The 18904-nt window shown below is 39.8% G+C and overlaps 1 protein-coding gene across 1 annotated transcript in view; it reads left to right on the plus strand.

Moving 5' to 3' along the window:
- Vps37a (VPS37A subunit of ESCRT-I) overlaps positions 1–18904 on the plus strand; it is a 38240-nt gene that overhangs the window by 8174 nt on the left and 11162 nt on the right. Inside the window, exons 2-4 of the mRNA XM_034520267.2 lie at positions 10589–10663; positions 11990–12104; positions 12770–12870. Coding sequence (XP_034376158.1) covers positions 10589–10663; positions 11990–12104; positions 12770–12870 — 291 coding nt within the window. The remainder of the gene's footprint in view (positions 1–10588; positions 10664–11989; positions 12105–12769; positions 12871–18904) is intronic.

Consider the following 18904-nt stretch of genomic DNA (forward strand, 5'->3'; position numbering starts at 1 on the left):
CATGTAAAGTGCATCATATGTATGTGTGGTACTGACAGTGAAAAAAAAGGCATTGGATTCCCTGAAACTGTATGTAGTTAACGATGGCTGTGAGCTGCCTGCCCTGTGAATGCTTGGAACTGAATCTAGGTCCTCTACAGGAGAAGAAAGTGCTCTTAACTGCTGAACTATCTCTCCAGACCAAACATTTTTTTTTATTTTATATTTTATTTACATTTAAGATGCCATCCCCTTTCCACATTTCCCCTCCCTAGAACACCCCTGTCCCATGCCCCCTCTTTCCTTTTTGCTTTTATACAATTTTTTAAAAATGTTAATCAAAGGATTTATAAGTTTGGTAATGCTCAATCAGAAGCGTAACCCAATACCCAACCTAGATATAAAAACTATCTTTGACTGGTGGAGACATGTGAACATCTGCCTCCATGCCCCCTCTCTCTTTCTCTCTCTCATCACCTAGCTTCTCCTCTTCTTCATCTTCTCTCCTTGTTCCATCTCTTCCTGTCAGTACTCCTTCCCACTTAGCTCCTCCTACATATCACTCTTCCTGTTAAAGTAAAACTTTTCTCTCAAAATACAATTAGAGCATACTTATTCCTAATTGTATCAGTGAGGTACAAGATAGTCCTAATACCCAGTCCATCATTCTGTTGACTAACCAGAACCTCTGTCATCTCTTCTAACTAAAACACTTACTTTTGATCCTGGTTTTTTGGCTTTAGAATGAATGTCAGCTGAAAACCATCTACTCAGATCTTTTCTCTCAAAGTAAATAGCCAGGATTGGTTATGAGACTATAGGTCTTCAACCCCATCAGAAATCCAGAATGACTGAGTTAACTGAAGTTATGGGAAGCACTAAGCATAGCTTCTAAAACTTAGCCAATTTATAGAGACCGCTGAACACCTGAAAAGCCCCTATACTACCGAACGTTGGAGCATCAAATCTTCAGCCTTCTGGCCCAGAATCATCTGACAGACCTTAGTGATGCAGGATTATTAAGGGCTGATTACTCTGTCTAGGCAGATATAATCAGTCGACTATTCTGCATGTGTGTCCTTTTCTGGACAGTAATTTGTCTGTAGATGGAGAGAGGCAATTCTTGCCTAGTGGCTGTTACCGCACAACTGGAGTATCTCCAAGGATGCTCAATTTCTTCTTAGAATCCACGACAGGAAGCTGTCAGGAGCAGACAGGTCTCTAATCAAAATGAACATTAATATATAAATATTTGTAGCGTCAGTTCTATGGACTTCTGATGTTTTGAAAACCAACTATCCATGTAAGGTAACCTGGACTGTTGTCTGTTCACTCCTCTCAGCTATTTCTAAATAAAATATGGGAACCTCCTAACAATAAACTCAAAGCCATGAATTTGCTATAGTCCCTTAACTCATAGGTTAACCGTCCCAAATCAGTTAAAAAAGTTAAAGAAGGACTGGGTCTAGGCCTTGTATTCCTAAATGTGTTATACAGGCACAATGCCCATGAGAGTATCAATATTCATCTCATTTTTATATTAATAAGAGGCTCATACCAATGAAAACCTTAAATTTGAAATCAAAGTAAATTTTGTACCATTTAAGAAATTATAACTTCATCTTGATAATTATACAGATTTCTACCAATAGGTTATGGCTATGCAATAAGTCCTAGCTAATCCCCCCTGTTCCAACAAAACCACTACTTTTCCCTAGAAAGACAGACCATTATTAACCACATTAGTCCCCAAGCTCAGGGAATAGGGGCGCTGACTCTTCTTTAACTTCTTCAAGCTGATTAAGGGCGTTGAGATTTTAGAAGAGGGGTGGGGGGAAGAGTAAGTTGATAAGCCTCTGATGCTGTGTCTTCACTGAATCCAGATGGAATTCCAGGACATAGGAGGTTTGGGCAGGTCTGCTCAGTATGCTTGATGAGTAGATACACCAAGGCTGTGTATTCTGCAATATACAATTCTCAGAACAAGTTTTAGTATCAAGAAAAAAAAAATTTCCCACCCCCAGGGGCCTGACATTTTTTTTTAAAGATGTTGGTTCTGACGACTTTTTTTCCCCCCCGCTTGTTAAAATTGGTTGTAGTATTTACGTTTCAGATTTTATCCCCTTACCCTACTTCCTCCCACCACCCAGAAACCTCCTATCCCATCCCCCTCTTCATGCTTCTATGAGGCAGTGACAGCACCTACCCCCTCACTTTCCATTCCCCGCCCTCACATCCCCCCCTCCCCCACTGTGTGTTCATTTTTTTTTTTTTATGGGACCAAGAAACTCCTCTCCCACCTATGTCTGACAGGGCCATCCTCCCCTACATATACCTCTGGAGTCTTGGGTCCCTCCCTATGTGTTCCCAGGCTGGTGGTTTAGACCCTGGGGGGCTCTGGTTGTTTGGTATTGTTGCTTTCCACCTGGGGTCACTAACCCTTTCTGCTCCTTCAGTCCTCTCACTAAGTTCTCCATTGGGAAACCCCTGATCATATCAGTGGTTAACTGTGAGCATTGTCCTCTGAGTGTGTTAGTCTTTGGCAGACCTCTAAGGAGACAGCTATATCATGTTCCTCACATTATGCACTTCTAGCCATCCACAACAGTGTTTAGCTTAGGTGGCTGTACATGGGGTGAATACCCAGGTGGAATGCAGACCAAACATTTTATATTGAAGATTTATATAGCTCCAAAGATTGAGAAACACTTGAAGTAAAACATTAGTGGTAGGGCACTCCCTTCTATATGCAAGGCTCCCTGAGTTTCCCCCTTTCTATAGTAGTGTGTCTACTGCTGTTGTCGTTGTGAGCCTTTTGTTTAGCCAATTGTTATGAGTGAAACTGCCCTATCATTTCTAGGAGACACAACATCACAGCAGATTTTCTGGTTCTCTGGCTCTTACCATCTTCTGCTCTCTCTTCTAAGGCAGTCCCTGAGCCTGAGGTGCAGAAGTTTTGTTGTAGATCTATACACTTGGGCTGAGTACCCCAAGATCAGTTGTTCCTACGTTTGACCAGTTATGATTTTATCTAATAGTTTGTGTCTATTGCAAAGAGAAGCCTCTTTGATGAAGGATGAGAGCTGCACTTATGTGTGGGTATGAGAATACGTATTTAGAATGCAGTTAGTGATTATCCTAGCTTAGTAAAGTAGAGGTAGTAGGTTCTCCGCCAAGATCCATGGCGTCACTAGCCTGGGTAGTTGCTAGGTTTCCAATACTGGCATGATTTCTCTGGTATTGAGCAGGCCTTAGGTCTAATGAGACAGCTGTTGGTCAGTGCCAAGATATGAATGCCACCATTGCACCTTATGGATATCTTGACATGCTGGTCATTATTGTGATTTATGTCTCACAGCTGGGTAGGACTATGATTGTCTCCCTTCACTGGCAGTTTGCATTTAAATAGTTTCCTCTGATTTTTTTAAATAAAATTCTGAAAATGACTAAAAATGTTAGGAAGTTAAAATTTCTTTACCACAAATCCAAGAGGTACAATTTAGGTGACTCTTATAAATGCTTTCTTTAAAAACAGCAACACATCGAGCAGTTCTTTGCCTAGTAATCTTCTGAAGCCCCACATGTATGACCGTGTTTTATCAGACAACATCCAAGGCTTCTGTGACCTATTATCACCATCTTTCTTCTTCTTTTTTTTTTAATTGGGTATTATATTTACATTTCAGATTTTATCCCCTTACCCCGTTTCGCCCCACTACCCAGAAACTTCCTATCCCATCCCTCCTCCTCATGCTTCTATGAGGCTGTACCCCCACTTACCCTCTCCCCACTCCCACCTCCTCACCCTCACATTTTCCCCCACTCGGTGTTCGTCCTTCATGGGACCAAGAATCTCTTCTCCCACCTATTTCCAACAAGGCCATCCTCCTCTACATATACAGCTGGAGTCATGGGTCCCTCCCTATGTGCTCCCAGGCTGGTGGTTTAGACCCTGGGAGCTCTGGTTGGTTGGTATTGTTGCTTTCCTCATAGGGTCACAAACCCTTTCTGCTCCTTCAGTCTTCTCTCTCACTCCTATATTGGGGACCCAGTGATCAGTTCAATGGTTAGCTGTGAGCATCCGCCTCTGAATATGTCAGACTCTGGCAGAGGCTTTCAGGAGGCAGCTATATCAGGTTCTTGTCAGCATGCACTTCCAGCTATCCACATCAGTGTCTAGCTTAGGTGACTGTACCTGGGATGGAGACCCAGGTGGAATGGTCTCCAGATGGCTCCTCCTTCAGTTTCTGTCCCAAGTTTTGTTTCCATATTTGTTCCCTTGAGTATTTTTGTTACTCCAAGTAGGACTGAGGCATCCCAACTTGGTCTTCCTTCTTTATGAGCTTCATGTGGTCTGTGAGTTGAGTCTGGGCTACTCCAAGCTTTTGGACTAACATCCACTTATCAGTGAGTAAATACCATGTGTGTTCTTTTGTGATTGGGTTAACTCACTCAGGATGATAATTTCTAGTTCCATCCATTTACCTAAGAATTTCTTGAATTTATTATTTTTAATAGCTGAGTAATACTCCATTGTGTAAATGTACCACATTTTTTTGTATCCATTCCTCTGTTGAGGGACATCTGGGTTCTTTCCAGCTTCTGGCTATTATAAATAAGGCTGCTATGAACATAGTGGAGCATATGTCCTTGTTATATGTTGGAGCATCTTCTGGGTATATGCCCAGGAGTGGTATAGCTGGGTCCTCAGGTAATGCTATGTCCAATTGTCTAAGGAGCCGCCAGAATGATTTCCAGAGTGGTTGCAATCCCACCAACAATGGAGGAGTGTTCCTCTTTCTCTGCATCCTTGCCAGCATCTACTATCACCTGAGTTTTTGATCTTAGCCATTCTGACTGGTGTGAGGTGGTATCTCAGTGTTGTTTTGATTTGCATTTCCCTGATGACTAAGGATGTTGAGCATTTCTTAAGGTGCTTCTTGGCCATTTGAGATTCCTCTGTTGAGAATTCTTTGTTTAGCTCTGTACCCCATTTTTTAATAGGGTTATATGGTTGTCTGGAGTATAATTTCTTAAGTTCTTTGTATATCTTGGATATTAGCCCTCTATCAGATGTAGGATTGGTAAAGATCTTTTCCCAATCTGTTGGTTGCCATTTTGTCTTATTGACAATGTCCTTTGCCTTACAGAAGCTTTGCAATTTTATGAGGTCCCATTCGTCAATTCTTGATCTTAGAGCATAAGCCATTGGTGTTCTGTTCAGGAACTTTTTTCCCCTGTGCCTAGGTATTCGAGGGTCTTCCCCAATTTCTCTTCTATTAGTTTCAGTGTATCTGGTTTTATGTGAAGGTCTTTTATCCACTTGGACTTGAGCTTTATACAAGGAGCTAAGAATGGATTGATTTGCATCCTTCTACAAATTGACCTCCAGTTGAACCAGCACCATTTGCTGAAAATGCTGTCCTTTTTCCACTGGATGGTTTTAGCCCCTTTGTCAAAGATCAAGTGATAGGTGTGTGGGTTCATTTCTGGATCTTCAGTTCTATTCCATTGATCTTCCTGCCTGTCTCTGTACCAATACCATGCAGTTTTTATTACTATTGCCCTGTAGTACAGTTTGAGGTCAGGGATGGTGATTCCCCCAGAAGTTCTTTTATTGTTGAGAATGGTTCTCGCTATCCTGGGTTTTTTGTTGTTCCAAATGAATTTGCAAATTGCTCTTTCTATTTCTATGAAGAATTGATTTGGAATTTTGATGGGGATTGCATTGAATCTATAGATTGCTTTTGGCAAGATGGCCATTTTTACTAAATTAATCCTGCCAATCCAGGAGCATGGGAGATCTTTCCATCATCTGAGATCTTCTTTGATTTCTTTATTCAGAGACTTGAAGTTCTTGTCATACAGATCTTTCACTTGCTTGATTCACTCCAAGGTATTTTATATTGTTTGTAACTATTGTGAAGGGTGTCATTTCCCTAATTTCTTTCTCAGCCTGTTTATCTTTTGAATAGAGGAAGGCTACTGATTTATTTGAGTTGATTTTATATCCAGCCACTTTGCTGAAGTTATTTATCAGGCTTAGGAGTTCTGTGGTGGAAGTTACGGGGTCACTTAAGTATACTGTCATATCATCTGCAAATAGTGAAATTTTGACTTCTTCCTTTCCTATTTGTATCCCTTTGACTTCCTTTTGTTGTCTAATCTCTCTAGCTAGGACTTCCAGTACTATATTGAATCGGTAGGGTGAGAGTATCATCATCTTCCAATAGAAAAAATGGTTCAGTAACTTTCTGTTGATCCCATACCAAGGGTCTTAGTCATTATTCTATTGCTGTGAAGAGATACCATGACCAACTCAACTCTTAGAAAAGAACATATTTAACTGGGGACTTGCTTAGAGTTTCAGAGGTTTATTCCATTTATCATTGTGACACTATGCATGGTGCTATGCCTAAGCTGCAGGGCTAGTGAGAAAACTAGGCCTAGCATGAGCTTTTGAAACCTCAAATCCTACCTCCAGTGTCACACTTCCTCCAACTAGGCCACACCTCCTAATCCTTCACAAAGAGTTCTACTCCTTGATGACTAAGCATTCAAATATATGAGCCCATAAGGGGTCAGTCTTGTTCAAATCTCAGACCAAGTAGAAGTCAAGTAAGTGGGATTTGAACCTAGGAAATCTGTCTTTAATAAGCCCTTGCTTTCACTCATAAAGTGCTCTACTTGACTTGAACTGATAGAAGATTCTTTCACTATTGATTCCTTGTGCCGTGACATATTGGTACGGTGGAGGAATAAAGTAAGTTAGGACGTTGTTTTAATTATATAATATTCATAAAGGGGAGGATGGTAGCAACTAAAATCAGTCCCCAAAGAAAAGCTTTCATAAAATCATGCATTTTCTGAAACTGATTATCTGTTTGAATTACTTGAGCTATTTCTTTCTTCTTAAATTTTTATTAGTTGAAAGTTCTGTAAAATATGTTTTGATCATATTTATTTCCCCCATCCTCCTCCTAGGTCTACCCCCCTTCCCTACCCACTTACTTGGTATCTTTTTTTTTTTAAGCCATCAAATCTAGTTTGTGCTATCTATATATTCTTGAGTGTGTGGCCTTCCACTAGAGCTTGGTTGACTTACCTACCGACTATGTACCAGAGGTGATGGCTTTAAAGAAAGCCGACTCTCCCTCTTCAGCAGCAGCCGTTGCTAAGGGGACTTTAGTATTTGCTCTGACTTAAGCTTTCATGTGGTTTGTGCTTGTATGAGGAGGTCCCTGCAGGTTTGTCTGTTTGTTTGTTTGTTTGGTTGGTTGGTTGGTTGTTTTTTTTCCGAGACAGGGTTTCTTTGTGTAGTCCTGGCTGTCCTGGAACTCACTCTGTAGACCAGGCTGGCCTCAAACTCAGAAATCCTCCTGCCTCTGCCTCCCAAGTGCTGGGATTAAAGGTGTGCACCACCACTTCCCCCCTGCAGGTATCTAGGCAGGAAAGTGAAAGATGCCCTCCACCCCTGCCCCATGCAGTTTGACTTTATCAACCTGGATCAGACTTGGGGAGTCTGATGCACAGTTCATTGTCAGCATATAAAACATGGTACAATTTCAGAAAAGGTTTTCAGGCAACATCAGTCCATCTCCAGGTCCACAATAAAGCTTAAGGTGTGACTACTTACAGACTCTTACAGAATACATGTGTCCATGAGGGTGGGTTCTATACCAGGCTACAAAGTACATGTGACATCTCCCCTAAGGATGGGTAATGGTCTAGGGAGGGAAGAGTCTGATATAATCATTCTGGGGAATTTGGGTGAGGCTCCCCCCCCCCCCCCCCAGCAAAAAGGTCACCAGGTCATTAACAAAATTCACTGTCAGCTTTCTGAATGGAATGCAGGTATTTGACTTTATCTCCTCCATTGAGGAGACACACCTGCATGATTAACATTCCCGGTGCTCTTAGTGCTTCTCTGTGAGTACGAAGACCTCTGTGCCCCCAACACATGTCACAGTTGCTCTGTGTTCGTATGTATAGCTGCCTTGCTGTGTCTGGATATCCACCACCTCTAGCTCTTACAGTGTTTTTTTTTTTCCCCCTCCTTTTCACCATGGTCCCTGAGCCTTAGGAGGAGAGGATTTTGATGTAGATGTCCCATTTAGGGCTGAACATTCCTTTGTCTCTTATTCTCTTTATCTTGGACAGTTGTAGGTCTTTATTAATCACCATCTATTGCAAATAGAAGTTTTTCTGATGAGATTTGAGAGGTGTATTAATCAATGCATCTAACATTAACTCAGTAGGAGTCAGTTTACTTCTGTGTCATTTAGCTGTTCTCCTCTAGCCCTAGGAACCTGTTTAGCTGCAGGTTCTTGTCCCTATATTGGTGCTAGGTGTGGTTATCCTGTTGTAGACGGGGATGTACATGCAATCCATTATGCTTGTGCCTCTATTGCCCCAGAGCATACACCTTATGGGCCAGTTATTGTAGCTGTCAGGGTTCATAGATGGATATGATTGATTACTTTTCTCCTCTAACCAGAATTTGATGGTAAGACCCTGTCAGCATGGCCCAACAGGTATGTGTGTGTGAGGGAGCATGGGACAGGCAGAGTCAGCAGAAAGCTTATCATAATGGGACAAAGTCAGCAGGAACCTAATCAAGCAATAGTGTACGAAAGAACACAGGATATCGCAAGTGTGTCAGGAACTGAGCACATGAATGGCCTTGGGACTGATAACCATAGTCCTTTTTGGGGAGGAGTTGGCTTCCCAGGATCCAAGTTGCAGCTAATCCCCCAAGGCCTGGGCTTCAGGCCAATACTAGCCTTACCACACATATTCCTAGTTTTAGACAAGGAACTACATTCCTTCTCCATATACATCAGGGCTTCAGGAAAACCATTGGTTCACCCTGGCTTCCACTTCCAATACTTGTTGCTAAAGACACTATAAATTTGAGTCATAGAACAAAGAAAAATTAAGCTGATTCTGACCTGGAAGCTTCATCCTTATGGTTAGCTTTCCTAGCGCCAGAAGGTTCTACAAATGCTACGGAAGGAGGAAAGTAACCATCAAATTTCTTACCTGTATCTTGTTAGTGACAGCATAATTCAATAGAGTATTAAAGGAAAAGCTTACTTACATCAGGATTGTTCATAGCTTCATCCTAATTGTGGTGGTTTAAATGGGAGTGGCTCCCGTAGGCTCATATATGTGACTGCTTGGTCCTTAGTTGATGGTGGAAGAGTTGGGAGGTATGGCCTTGTAGACAGTGTTAGAGGCTTGAAAACATAATAGTCCAATAATGAGGAATAAATAAGCTTTATAAAAGCTGTTAGTTTGAAATAACTAAAATAACAGAAAGTAGGTCATTATACATTTGCTAGTCCATTCAGAGATTCTTGAATACTAAGTATCAACTACTGAGCTCTAGTTAGTATGTTTCCCTTAGAACCATTATGAATGTCAGCATTTCAAGTGAGCTCCCTAAGGCTCCATATTTCTCAGTAGATTTTAGTGATAAACATGCCTATAATCAATAATAAGATAAACTGCTTGTAGGGTGTCAAATATAAAGGCTTTATATTTGGAACTCTGCTCTGATAGTGATAATGACACCCAAAGTAGTAGCTCAAAGAAGATAAAAGCTTATTTTGATCTCTTGTAAAAATAATCTTAAGTGAGGGAGACATCGTGATACTTGTCTTTAATCCCGGTACTGGCGCAGAGGCAGATGGACTTCTATGAGGACAAGACCAGCCTGGTCTCTATTGGGAGTTTGAAGGTATTCAAGGCTACATACATGTGTGTGTATGTATACATATATATTTTAAGACTTGTGTCAAAGAAAAAAGCAAACAAAAATTTTGCTGACAATTTCATACTCATCAAGGAGTCTAGCTCCTTGTTTTATTACTATGCAATACCTGCTGCCCATTTATAGGGTCACTCATGGCTCAGAGTGGCTGCTACTGTGCAAGCCTGGCATCCAGGGGGAAGTGGGAAGAAGGCAAGAAAGGCAGACAGAAACCCGAGTATTGCCTGTTCTTTCAATTCCATTTTAAGCTGCTTCTCTGGAACTCTGCGTCACTACTTACTACCTGTATTTTTATTGGATGAGACTAAAGTCTTTAACAACAGCTAGTTACCAGAAAGACTAGAGTGTGGCTACTCAGAATAAAATCAGGCTTCTTTGTGGAAGAAGAGGCAAGATGGAAAGCAGCCAGCAGCTATCTTGCCACTCCAAGACACATTCATCTGGACTTCTTGGTTTAAACAGTTAAGAGCCAGACATCCCCAGCTGTCCATAAAGCTGGATAGTGGCAGTTTACAGAACTTAGATACTTGTAGACCCATATTACCCAGAAGGCTTGCACTCGCTTCTACTAATGATAAGTTGGAAAAATTATATTAAATCAATCTAAGATTAATTTGAGTTTTCCTCACCATCCTTCCCGTATCCCTTAGATAGTTCAGAGTATCATTGCCTGCATATTTGGTAAGCCTTTCCAACTATGGCAATTTTCTTTCTAGATACAAGTTATAGCAGATACCCAAGTTCCGTGATTAAAATTAAAAAGTTTTAGTAGATACAACATTTAACATTTGTAACATTGATCTCCTTTTTCTTTTTCCAAATTTTCTCTTACAGTATAGCTGAAATACAAAAAGATGTGGAATACAGATTGCCGTTCACAGTAAACAACCTGACAATTAACATTAATATGTAAGTAGTATTGGTTTCTTTTTTTATATAGTGGGTTTTAATTTTTGCTTTCTATCTTAACAGCTTGACAGTATTAGTTTGTGAATAAAATTGTAATTTATACTTCATGTAATAGGAACTGTTTTTGTTTTGTCTTTTTGTTAATATCATAAATAAGCTGTTTAAATGAACTCATTCAAAGTAATATAAAATAGTGCTTAGTTTAGTGAAATAACTGTCATGGGTCATTGCTAACACAAGGACATGGGAGGCCTTATTCAATATTAGTTCTCTGAACAAGTCTAAGAGTGGATGTATAGTTGCCGGCAAAAATCTAATCAGCTTCACAAATACGAGCTACATGAGTCTGTATAGTAGCTTAGATTACAGACACATAGTAAATGATAACAAATATCTTCTCAGGTTAGTTGGCTCCAAAGATGGCTTATTGCCTCTTTTACAAAACTATTTTAAAACTTTTTAGCTATAAAAAATCAACAAAGCAAACAAACAAAACTTTATTTATAATCTATATAAACGAATTTATTGCATTTTTCTTCTAGTGTCCAGGTAGAGGTAGGTAGGAGAGGCCAACAAAATTGCACCTTTATTGTTTGTTCATTTGCTTTTTTATAATGCTGTCAACAAATAATTTTCTTAGCAATATGTAAGCAGAGAAGTTTAAAATTATTTAGTAAACTTCTATTGAAGTGTTTCATAAACTAACCTGAATTTCATAGTGTTTAAAACAGTTAGAACTTTTCACTTTACTGAATTAAGAACTCTTTGTTCTTGAAAGTACATGATTTTCAGAGTGAGGAAAGAGATGTTAGTGCAGCATTTAAGAGTTACGTAGATGAAGGCTCAGTGACAAGTGCAGTAGACACACACACACACACACGCACACACGCACACACACACACACACATGTGCATGTTCACACACACAGCCAGAGCCATAATCTAAATAACCAAATAGAGTTTTGCATAATTTGCTCGATACAAGGTATGGCCTAATTTCAACTAAGATTTTTTTATTCAGTAAATTATATTATCTTTGAAATCAATTCATTGACATGCTAAAAAGGCTGTCCTATAATACATGGTGTCAGTATTCTATATTAAAAAGAATCTGTTGTGTTGAATTATCTTATTGCCAAAACATAACCTTTTGTATATTTTCAGTCTGCTCAAAATCTATACTCAGGCACTTCTCACAAAAAAAATTAATCCATATACGTCAATATGAAGGTTTATTTTGCTTTTAAATAACTTTGTTTTAAAATTATGGTCACATGTTGTAGTTTTTTTCATTTGTTTGTGTTTTCTTGTGTTATTCCTTTTCTAGATTACTTCCTCCCCAGTTTCCTCAGGAAAAACCAGTGATTAGTGTTTATCCACCAATAAGACATCACTTAATGGATAGTCAAGGACTATATGTTACCTCTCCATTAGTAAGCAATGTACGTATGTGCTATAGTTCATTTCAGAGTAATATGACACATTTATTACATTTTTATTATTTTTGAAATCTGATATGTACAGACATTTTTATCTTGAAATTAGTAATTTTAAATTTCTCTGGAGAATACTGTTTACTTAAGACTGTGACTTGAAGTTTTGGGATACAATGTGATTGATTAATGTGACAAGATAAAACTTAATATACCCTGGGTATTTTACTTTGAACAATCAAATTATTGTTAAGTGTGAGAGTATTTTAGCCCCATTGCTTGAATAGACTCTTAACCTGATATTTGTAGTACTGATTCTATCAGAAAGGGTTGTCAGTCATGTTGACACAGTGCTCTTGTGTTCCTGTTTAGTCTTTATTTTATGTGTATGAGTGTTGTGCCTTACGTGTATGTGCACCACATGCATGCAGGGCCCGTAGAATCCAGAGGTCATGTAGAACTGAACTTAGAGATGAGCTGCCATGAAGGTGCTAGGAACTGAACCTGGGGCCTCTGCAAAAACATGAAGTGCCCTTATCTGTGAGCCATCACTTCAGCCCCCTTTTCTGTTTATTCCTGCCTGCAAACATTGGTTAGGATTTAGAGTGACACATGAAATTTTGTTACCACTTTTTGAGAGGGTTTCTATCATTATGTATTACTGTTATTTTCAGTTTACAATGCACTCAGATCTGGGAAAAATTATTCAAAGTCTTTTGGATGAGTTCTGGAAGAATCCTCCAGTTTTAGCTCCTACTTCAACAACATTTCCATAGTAAGTATATGAATAGTATGTAACCTTAGCACATATTTTCATTTAGCACAATTAAAAAATAGCTTAAAGAAATTGAAGTGATGTTTAAATGAGAGATTGCCTCATAGTCACCTTGATGCCCATAAGGCCACAGTTTTCAGAAGGCTGTGTCATCTTTTTGTAGCGGATTGTCCACCCACTTTTGTGATGGTAGTTACATGGCACTATTCTTAAATTTCATATTCAAGAATATGAATATTATTCAAGTACTTATTGGTCTGTTACTATAATAGATGAGGATTTTTGCTGTTAGAAATGTTTCCTCCCGCCGGACGGTGGTGACGCACACCTTTAATCCCAGCACTTGAAGGCAGAGGCAGGTGGATTTCTGAGTTAGAGGCCAGCCTGGTCTACAGAGTGAGTTCCAGGACAGCCAGGGCTACACAGAGAAACCCTGTCTCGGAGAAAAAAAAAAAAACAAAAAGAAATGTTTTCTCCTCCTCTTAGTGAAATGACATCTACGTAAGCCTATTTGGTATTTTTGTTACATGACTCTTGAGTATTAACCATTGAAGAGCCAAGCATTCTTTTTAGCCTTTTTTGTTCTGTCATACCAGGTAGATGATTCCTAGGTTCTGTTTAGTTGGTTGGTTATTTTGCTTGTTTGTTTTCTTTTCTCCCACTCTTTTCCTTGTTAGGTACTCTTTATTTCTATCTCACAGGTCTCATCCACTAATGTCCCTTCATTGTTTCCTCAGGTTTTCCTTTGCTGGTGTGGCTTTAAGTGTGAATGAGGTGAAAACTCACTGAATTTTCTTGTCTGGCAATTTTTGTTACCCAATACTAAGACCTTAGTGGAGGCTATCAGCTCTTGCCATTGAGGGTGGCCTGGGCTAAGACCTTAGTGGAGGTTATCAGCTATTGCCATTGAGGGTGGCCTGGGTTTTCCTCACAACTTGGCCATGTGGAAAGAGGGCAGACCAGCCAAGTAGAAGCTGTGCTTCCTCTTTAGATCTAGATGTGGGTGGGTGTTGCCATCATCATTTCTGCTGTGGGTTAAGTCCACTGGAGATAGAAAGGGAGAAGATACAGAATTCTGTCTCTCACTAGTGTGGAAGAATTGAAGAAAAGCCTGTGTTTGTAGGAAGTGTGCACTGGAAATCTTGCAGTAGCTATTTTTAAAAACACAGTCTGCCATAGCTCTGATGACAAAAATTCACCTCTGTTCTCTACGCAAAACCACGTTCAGGCTTTCATAAGAGTTTTCCACAGTTCATTTTTTAGAGACCGAGGCTCATGTGTAGATTTGACTTTAATTATCTAAAACGTGTTCAGGTATAGCGGAGGTTCTTCAGTTGTGTTCCCCAAGAACAGCTCTTAGACTGAGGAATGGAGGATTAAAATGACAAGATCACTGCCCCACACATAGCAACATACAGTGGTGGAACAAGCCTGTAATACTCACTGTAGGCTAGCCTACCCATAATGAAGAAATGCAGGAATTCTGAAATCCAGCTGGGCTCACTGCTTTGATGGAGCTGTGGTCTTCTTTGTGGCAATGGCCCTTCATGCAATAAAACTTGATTTGTTTCTCCTTTTAGACCATTGTTTCTATCAGATATACACCATGATTTAGTGCTTCCGCTCAAGTATAGTCCTGTCTTGAATGTGTGAGGCCCTGATTCTGTCAGAAAGATAAAAGGAGGAATGACAAACAGCACTAGATATATTTTCTTTTTTATTTTTAAGTGTGTGTCTTAGGGTTTCTGTTTCTGCAATGAAAACACCTTGATCAGAAAGCAAGTTGAGGAGGAAAGAGTTATTCAACTTACAGTTCCATGTGTCTATCCTTGGAGGAAGTCAAGACAGGAATTCAAGCAGGGCTAGAACCTGGGGGCAGGAGCTGATGCAGAGGCTTTGAAGAGGTGCTGCTTGCTGGCTTGCTTCCCATGGCTTATTCAGCCTGCTTTCTTAAAGAACCTAGGACCAGCAGCCTAGGGGTGGGATCACCCACCATGAGCTGCAGCCCCTCCTTCACCTCCATTGATCACTTAATTGAGAAAATGATTTACAACTGAATCTCATGGCAGCATTTTCTCAACTGAGGTTCCTTCCTCTTTGATGACTCTAGGTGTGTCAAGTTGACATACAAAAGAATCCAGTACAGTGTGTGTGTGTGTGTGTGCGTGCGTGCGTGCGTGCGTGCGTGTGTGTGTGTGTGTGTGTGTGTGTATGTATGTGTGCACGCGCGTGCGCGCATGTATACATGCAGGTACATGAGCACATATATGTGGGGGCCAGAGGTTGAGGTCAGGTGTCTTCCTCATTGGAGGTCTCATCTTACTTTTTGATTCAGTTTCTCACTTTTGAGCTCATCAGTTGGCTAGCTGGACTGGCCAATGAGCTCCACGAATCTCCTTCTCCATCTGTCACCCATCATTTAGACTACAGATGTATGTCTCTGTGCCTAGATTTTAAATAGGTGCTGGGAATAACAGCTTAAGTCTTCATGCTTATGCACCAAGCACTTACTGACTGGGCCATTTTACCAAGGCAGCCATCAGATATATTAATGAGATTAATCTAGAGTACATATAAGGAAGAGAGCAGTGTTTTTAAGAAAGCACTACCTAAAATTTAAGGTGTGCTAATGTGAGGGCATAGCAAAGCTATTTATCATTTTTAAGTCTCAGTGTTTACCTTTCAAGATAAAATGCCTGTCACAATTTTTAACCCCACATGCCTTTGAAGATTTGCCACTTCTCCATCAAGAAGAAAAGCATGTTTTCTTCCCTCAATTCTGCTCAGTAATCAATACAAGTGTGTGTGTGTGTGTGTGTGTGTGTGTGTGTGTGTGTGTGTGTGTGTAAGACAGAGAGAGACAGAGGAAGATAGACACAGACACACGCAGGCAGTCAGACAGAGACTGCCTCCCAGTCTGCCATCAGGGACAGAGGCACTCCTGCTGTCATAGACACTGACCTGTGTGGGGTTCTCAAGAGACAGACAGCAGAGAAAATAGACATTGGAGAGTTACAGAGAGTGTAGAGTCCTACACCTTTAATACTAGCACTCAGGAGGCAGAGGCAGGCTGATCTCCATGAGTAGGAGGCCAGCCTGGTCTATACGGTGAGTTCTAGCTCCTTGAAAACTATGTAATGGGCTTATATCCCTCTCTCCCTCATCCTTCTCCTTCCCTATCCCCTCTCCCTCTTTGGTTTTTCAAGCTTGGGTTACTCCATGTATCCCTGGCTGTCCTGGAGCTCACTCTAAACCAGGCTACTGCCTCTGCCTCCTGAGTGTTGGGATTAAAGGTGTACAACATCCCCCCCCCCCCCAACTGAGGCTTATCTTAAAAGGGGAGTTGCATAGAAATGGCAGGAGATGAAATCATACAGAGAGAGAAATCAGAAAAAGGAGGATCTGGGACAGGAGTCTGAGGTACACACCAACAAGGAACAGTGGTAAGGGAAGGTAGAGGAGAGGCTTAGCCCAGAGCTTAGCATCCAGACTTCAGCAGAAAGTCGGTGGGCAGGCAGGACTCAGACAGTAGGTGAGAACTGAGCCAGAGTGGAGTGGACTGCTCTAGCCACTAGAGATGCTCTGAAACTGTCTTTTCAATTTCTCTAACTTGTTTTTGTCATAACAGTGAGTAAAATAAGTCATGCAATTTTTTTGTGGGAAGGTAGAGCACCAAGGATCAAACTCGGAACCATGCTAGCCTGGCACTCTGTGCCTGAACTGTATCCCTAGCTGCTGTGTTTTTTAAATTTTGAGAAAGTGCCACACTGAATTACTCAGGTAGTCCTGAGCTCTCCTTGTCTCAGCCTCCGAGTAGCTAAGATCAAAAGCCTACAACACCAGGCCTAGCTAATACACGTATTTAATCCATAATTTTTATAGTCTGTAGCAACTATAACTTTTGGGAGGCACCTGGAAATGGAATTCTTCTACACACTCTGAGAAGAAAATATAAAGTGAGAGAGAGTTTTAGACAAGCAGGGGTGAAAAACTAGAGGTGCTTTCATGGAAGGCTTTTTATTAAAGGAGATGATCATCGGAAAATAAGCTTCATAGTGTGGGAAGTCAGCCAGCAGTGTGCCTGCAATAACATGGATAAAGAGAATGCACCTAGTGAATTGGATAGTCTATCAAGAGAAATGTCTGCACAGTGTTGAAGGTGCTGCTTGACTTTGTTGGCTTTGATACATGGAACAGGACAGAAAGAGCTGCCGAATATATCAGAGACAAGACTTCTGTGCTTTAATACCCTGTCTTCTTGGCTCAGACCCTTTCAGAGGTGTTAGCAAGGGGTCTTTTAGGATCCAGGCAGCGCCTATCAACTGTCCAGTAAGGAAAATAGCTTCTAAAAATGTTAAAGGTGCTGCCTCTCAGCAGCCTTGCTGGTAGCCACAGATAGACATTTCAGACCTTGGTTTGTTGCTGTTGTCTGAAAAGCAAAGAGGCTGTCAGATCTTTAAACAGCTATAAGAAGCAGGTGGAAAAAAAACAAAACCAAAAAGTACTCACTAGCAAAACCTACTGTTTTTAATGTGTGTGCTGGGAATTGATCCCTAGGTCTGTGTGTGCTGTGCTAGTGTTTACTGCTGAGCTGTGGCCCAAATGCACTCTTCTTTTGTCATGACATTCCTTTTAAGTTTGATATTGCATCTCTTAGAGCTATCTGGTTTTATTTTGAATAAGAATATTTGAATATTTTCATTTTTTTTCTAGAAATAGTACTTTGACTGCAGAATTGTCCTCTCTCCTAGCTACACCCATCTTCACTTACAAACACAATGCCTATTTACCAGTGCCCTTTCCAGTATGCGATATTGTCAGACAAGATCTCTGCCCATTTTGTGGGCATAAAAAGTTATTTAATTTATTTGTTATTTAACGGTTTAATTACACACTATTTTCCTGTTTTAAAGATACTTTATTTTATGGACGTTATATACCATTGTGTCCTCTGTTCACTGTTACATTTGTTGTTGGGAATTCTTTCTGTGTTAGAGAAATTATTCTATGTATGATAGGCCTTTCAGCTGGCTTTGTCAGCTATTTATGTTAGTAGTTTGGGGTGCTGGGGATACAGCCCACAGCTTTGGGCTTGCTGGGAAATACTCTACCATTTTTTTCTGTGTTATGGAGGGCCTTTTGTTTTGTTTTATTTTTACTAGTGTAAAATTTATCATTTCTTTTATAACTTTTGAATTTGGAATTACAATAATATCTTCATACCTTGAATATTTCCATGTTAAGGTTGAAATAGTCCAAAGATTTCTTTTAGTTCAAGAGTTTAAAAGCTGTAAGTCCTTTATCCCTTAGTTTTTAATCCTATTATGCCTTTAAGCACTTGGCTCTTACTTTTTACCAAACATTGCAATATTATTTTTTCAACTATTCTGTTTCTACATTAAATTTTAACAACTTGTTTCATATTTTATATTTACTTCAATTATTCTCCCTTGCCATTCTAAGTTATTGTTATATAATTTATTTTGATATGTAGAAGAGGTAATACCTCTTTAGTGTTTTTCAGATTATTTTCTTTCAGTTCATGAGTATTTTTCATAGAAACTTTTAGGAAAACTTCAAAATCTATAACAAATGTTTTCTTCCAAGAATGCCATTAAATAAGATTATAGTAGTTTTATAAAATTTAGTTTTATGTAATTTAGAATTTATACCAATATAGAGTGAAATATTTGTTACTTAGTATGATCTCAAATATACCCTTAAGTCCCTTTTCTTTATATGAGAGCCACTAATTGATCATTATTACTAACTCAAATGTGTATATTTATGTGATTTTTTTTTCAGTGTTCATTTAGGCCTGAAATACTCCTCATTCTTATATAATTTGGTTTCGTCTCAATTTTTTGTTTATTTTTTGAGACAAGGGTTTCCTACATACCCTTGTCTGACCTAGAACTAGCTGTACAGATAGGATGGTCTTGAACTCATGGAAATCTGCTTGGTTCTATCTAGTGCTGGGATTAAGGGTATAGACCATTTAAACCATCCTGCTAAAAAAATACTGTTTATTCTA

This window comes from Arvicanthis niloticus, chromosome 16 (assembly GCF_011762505.2).
Source record: "Arvicanthis niloticus isolate mArvNil1 chromosome 16, mArvNil1.pat.X, whole genome shotgun sequence".
NCBI lineage: Eukaryota > Metazoa > Chordata > Mammalia > Rodentia > Muridae > Arvicanthis > Arvicanthis niloticus.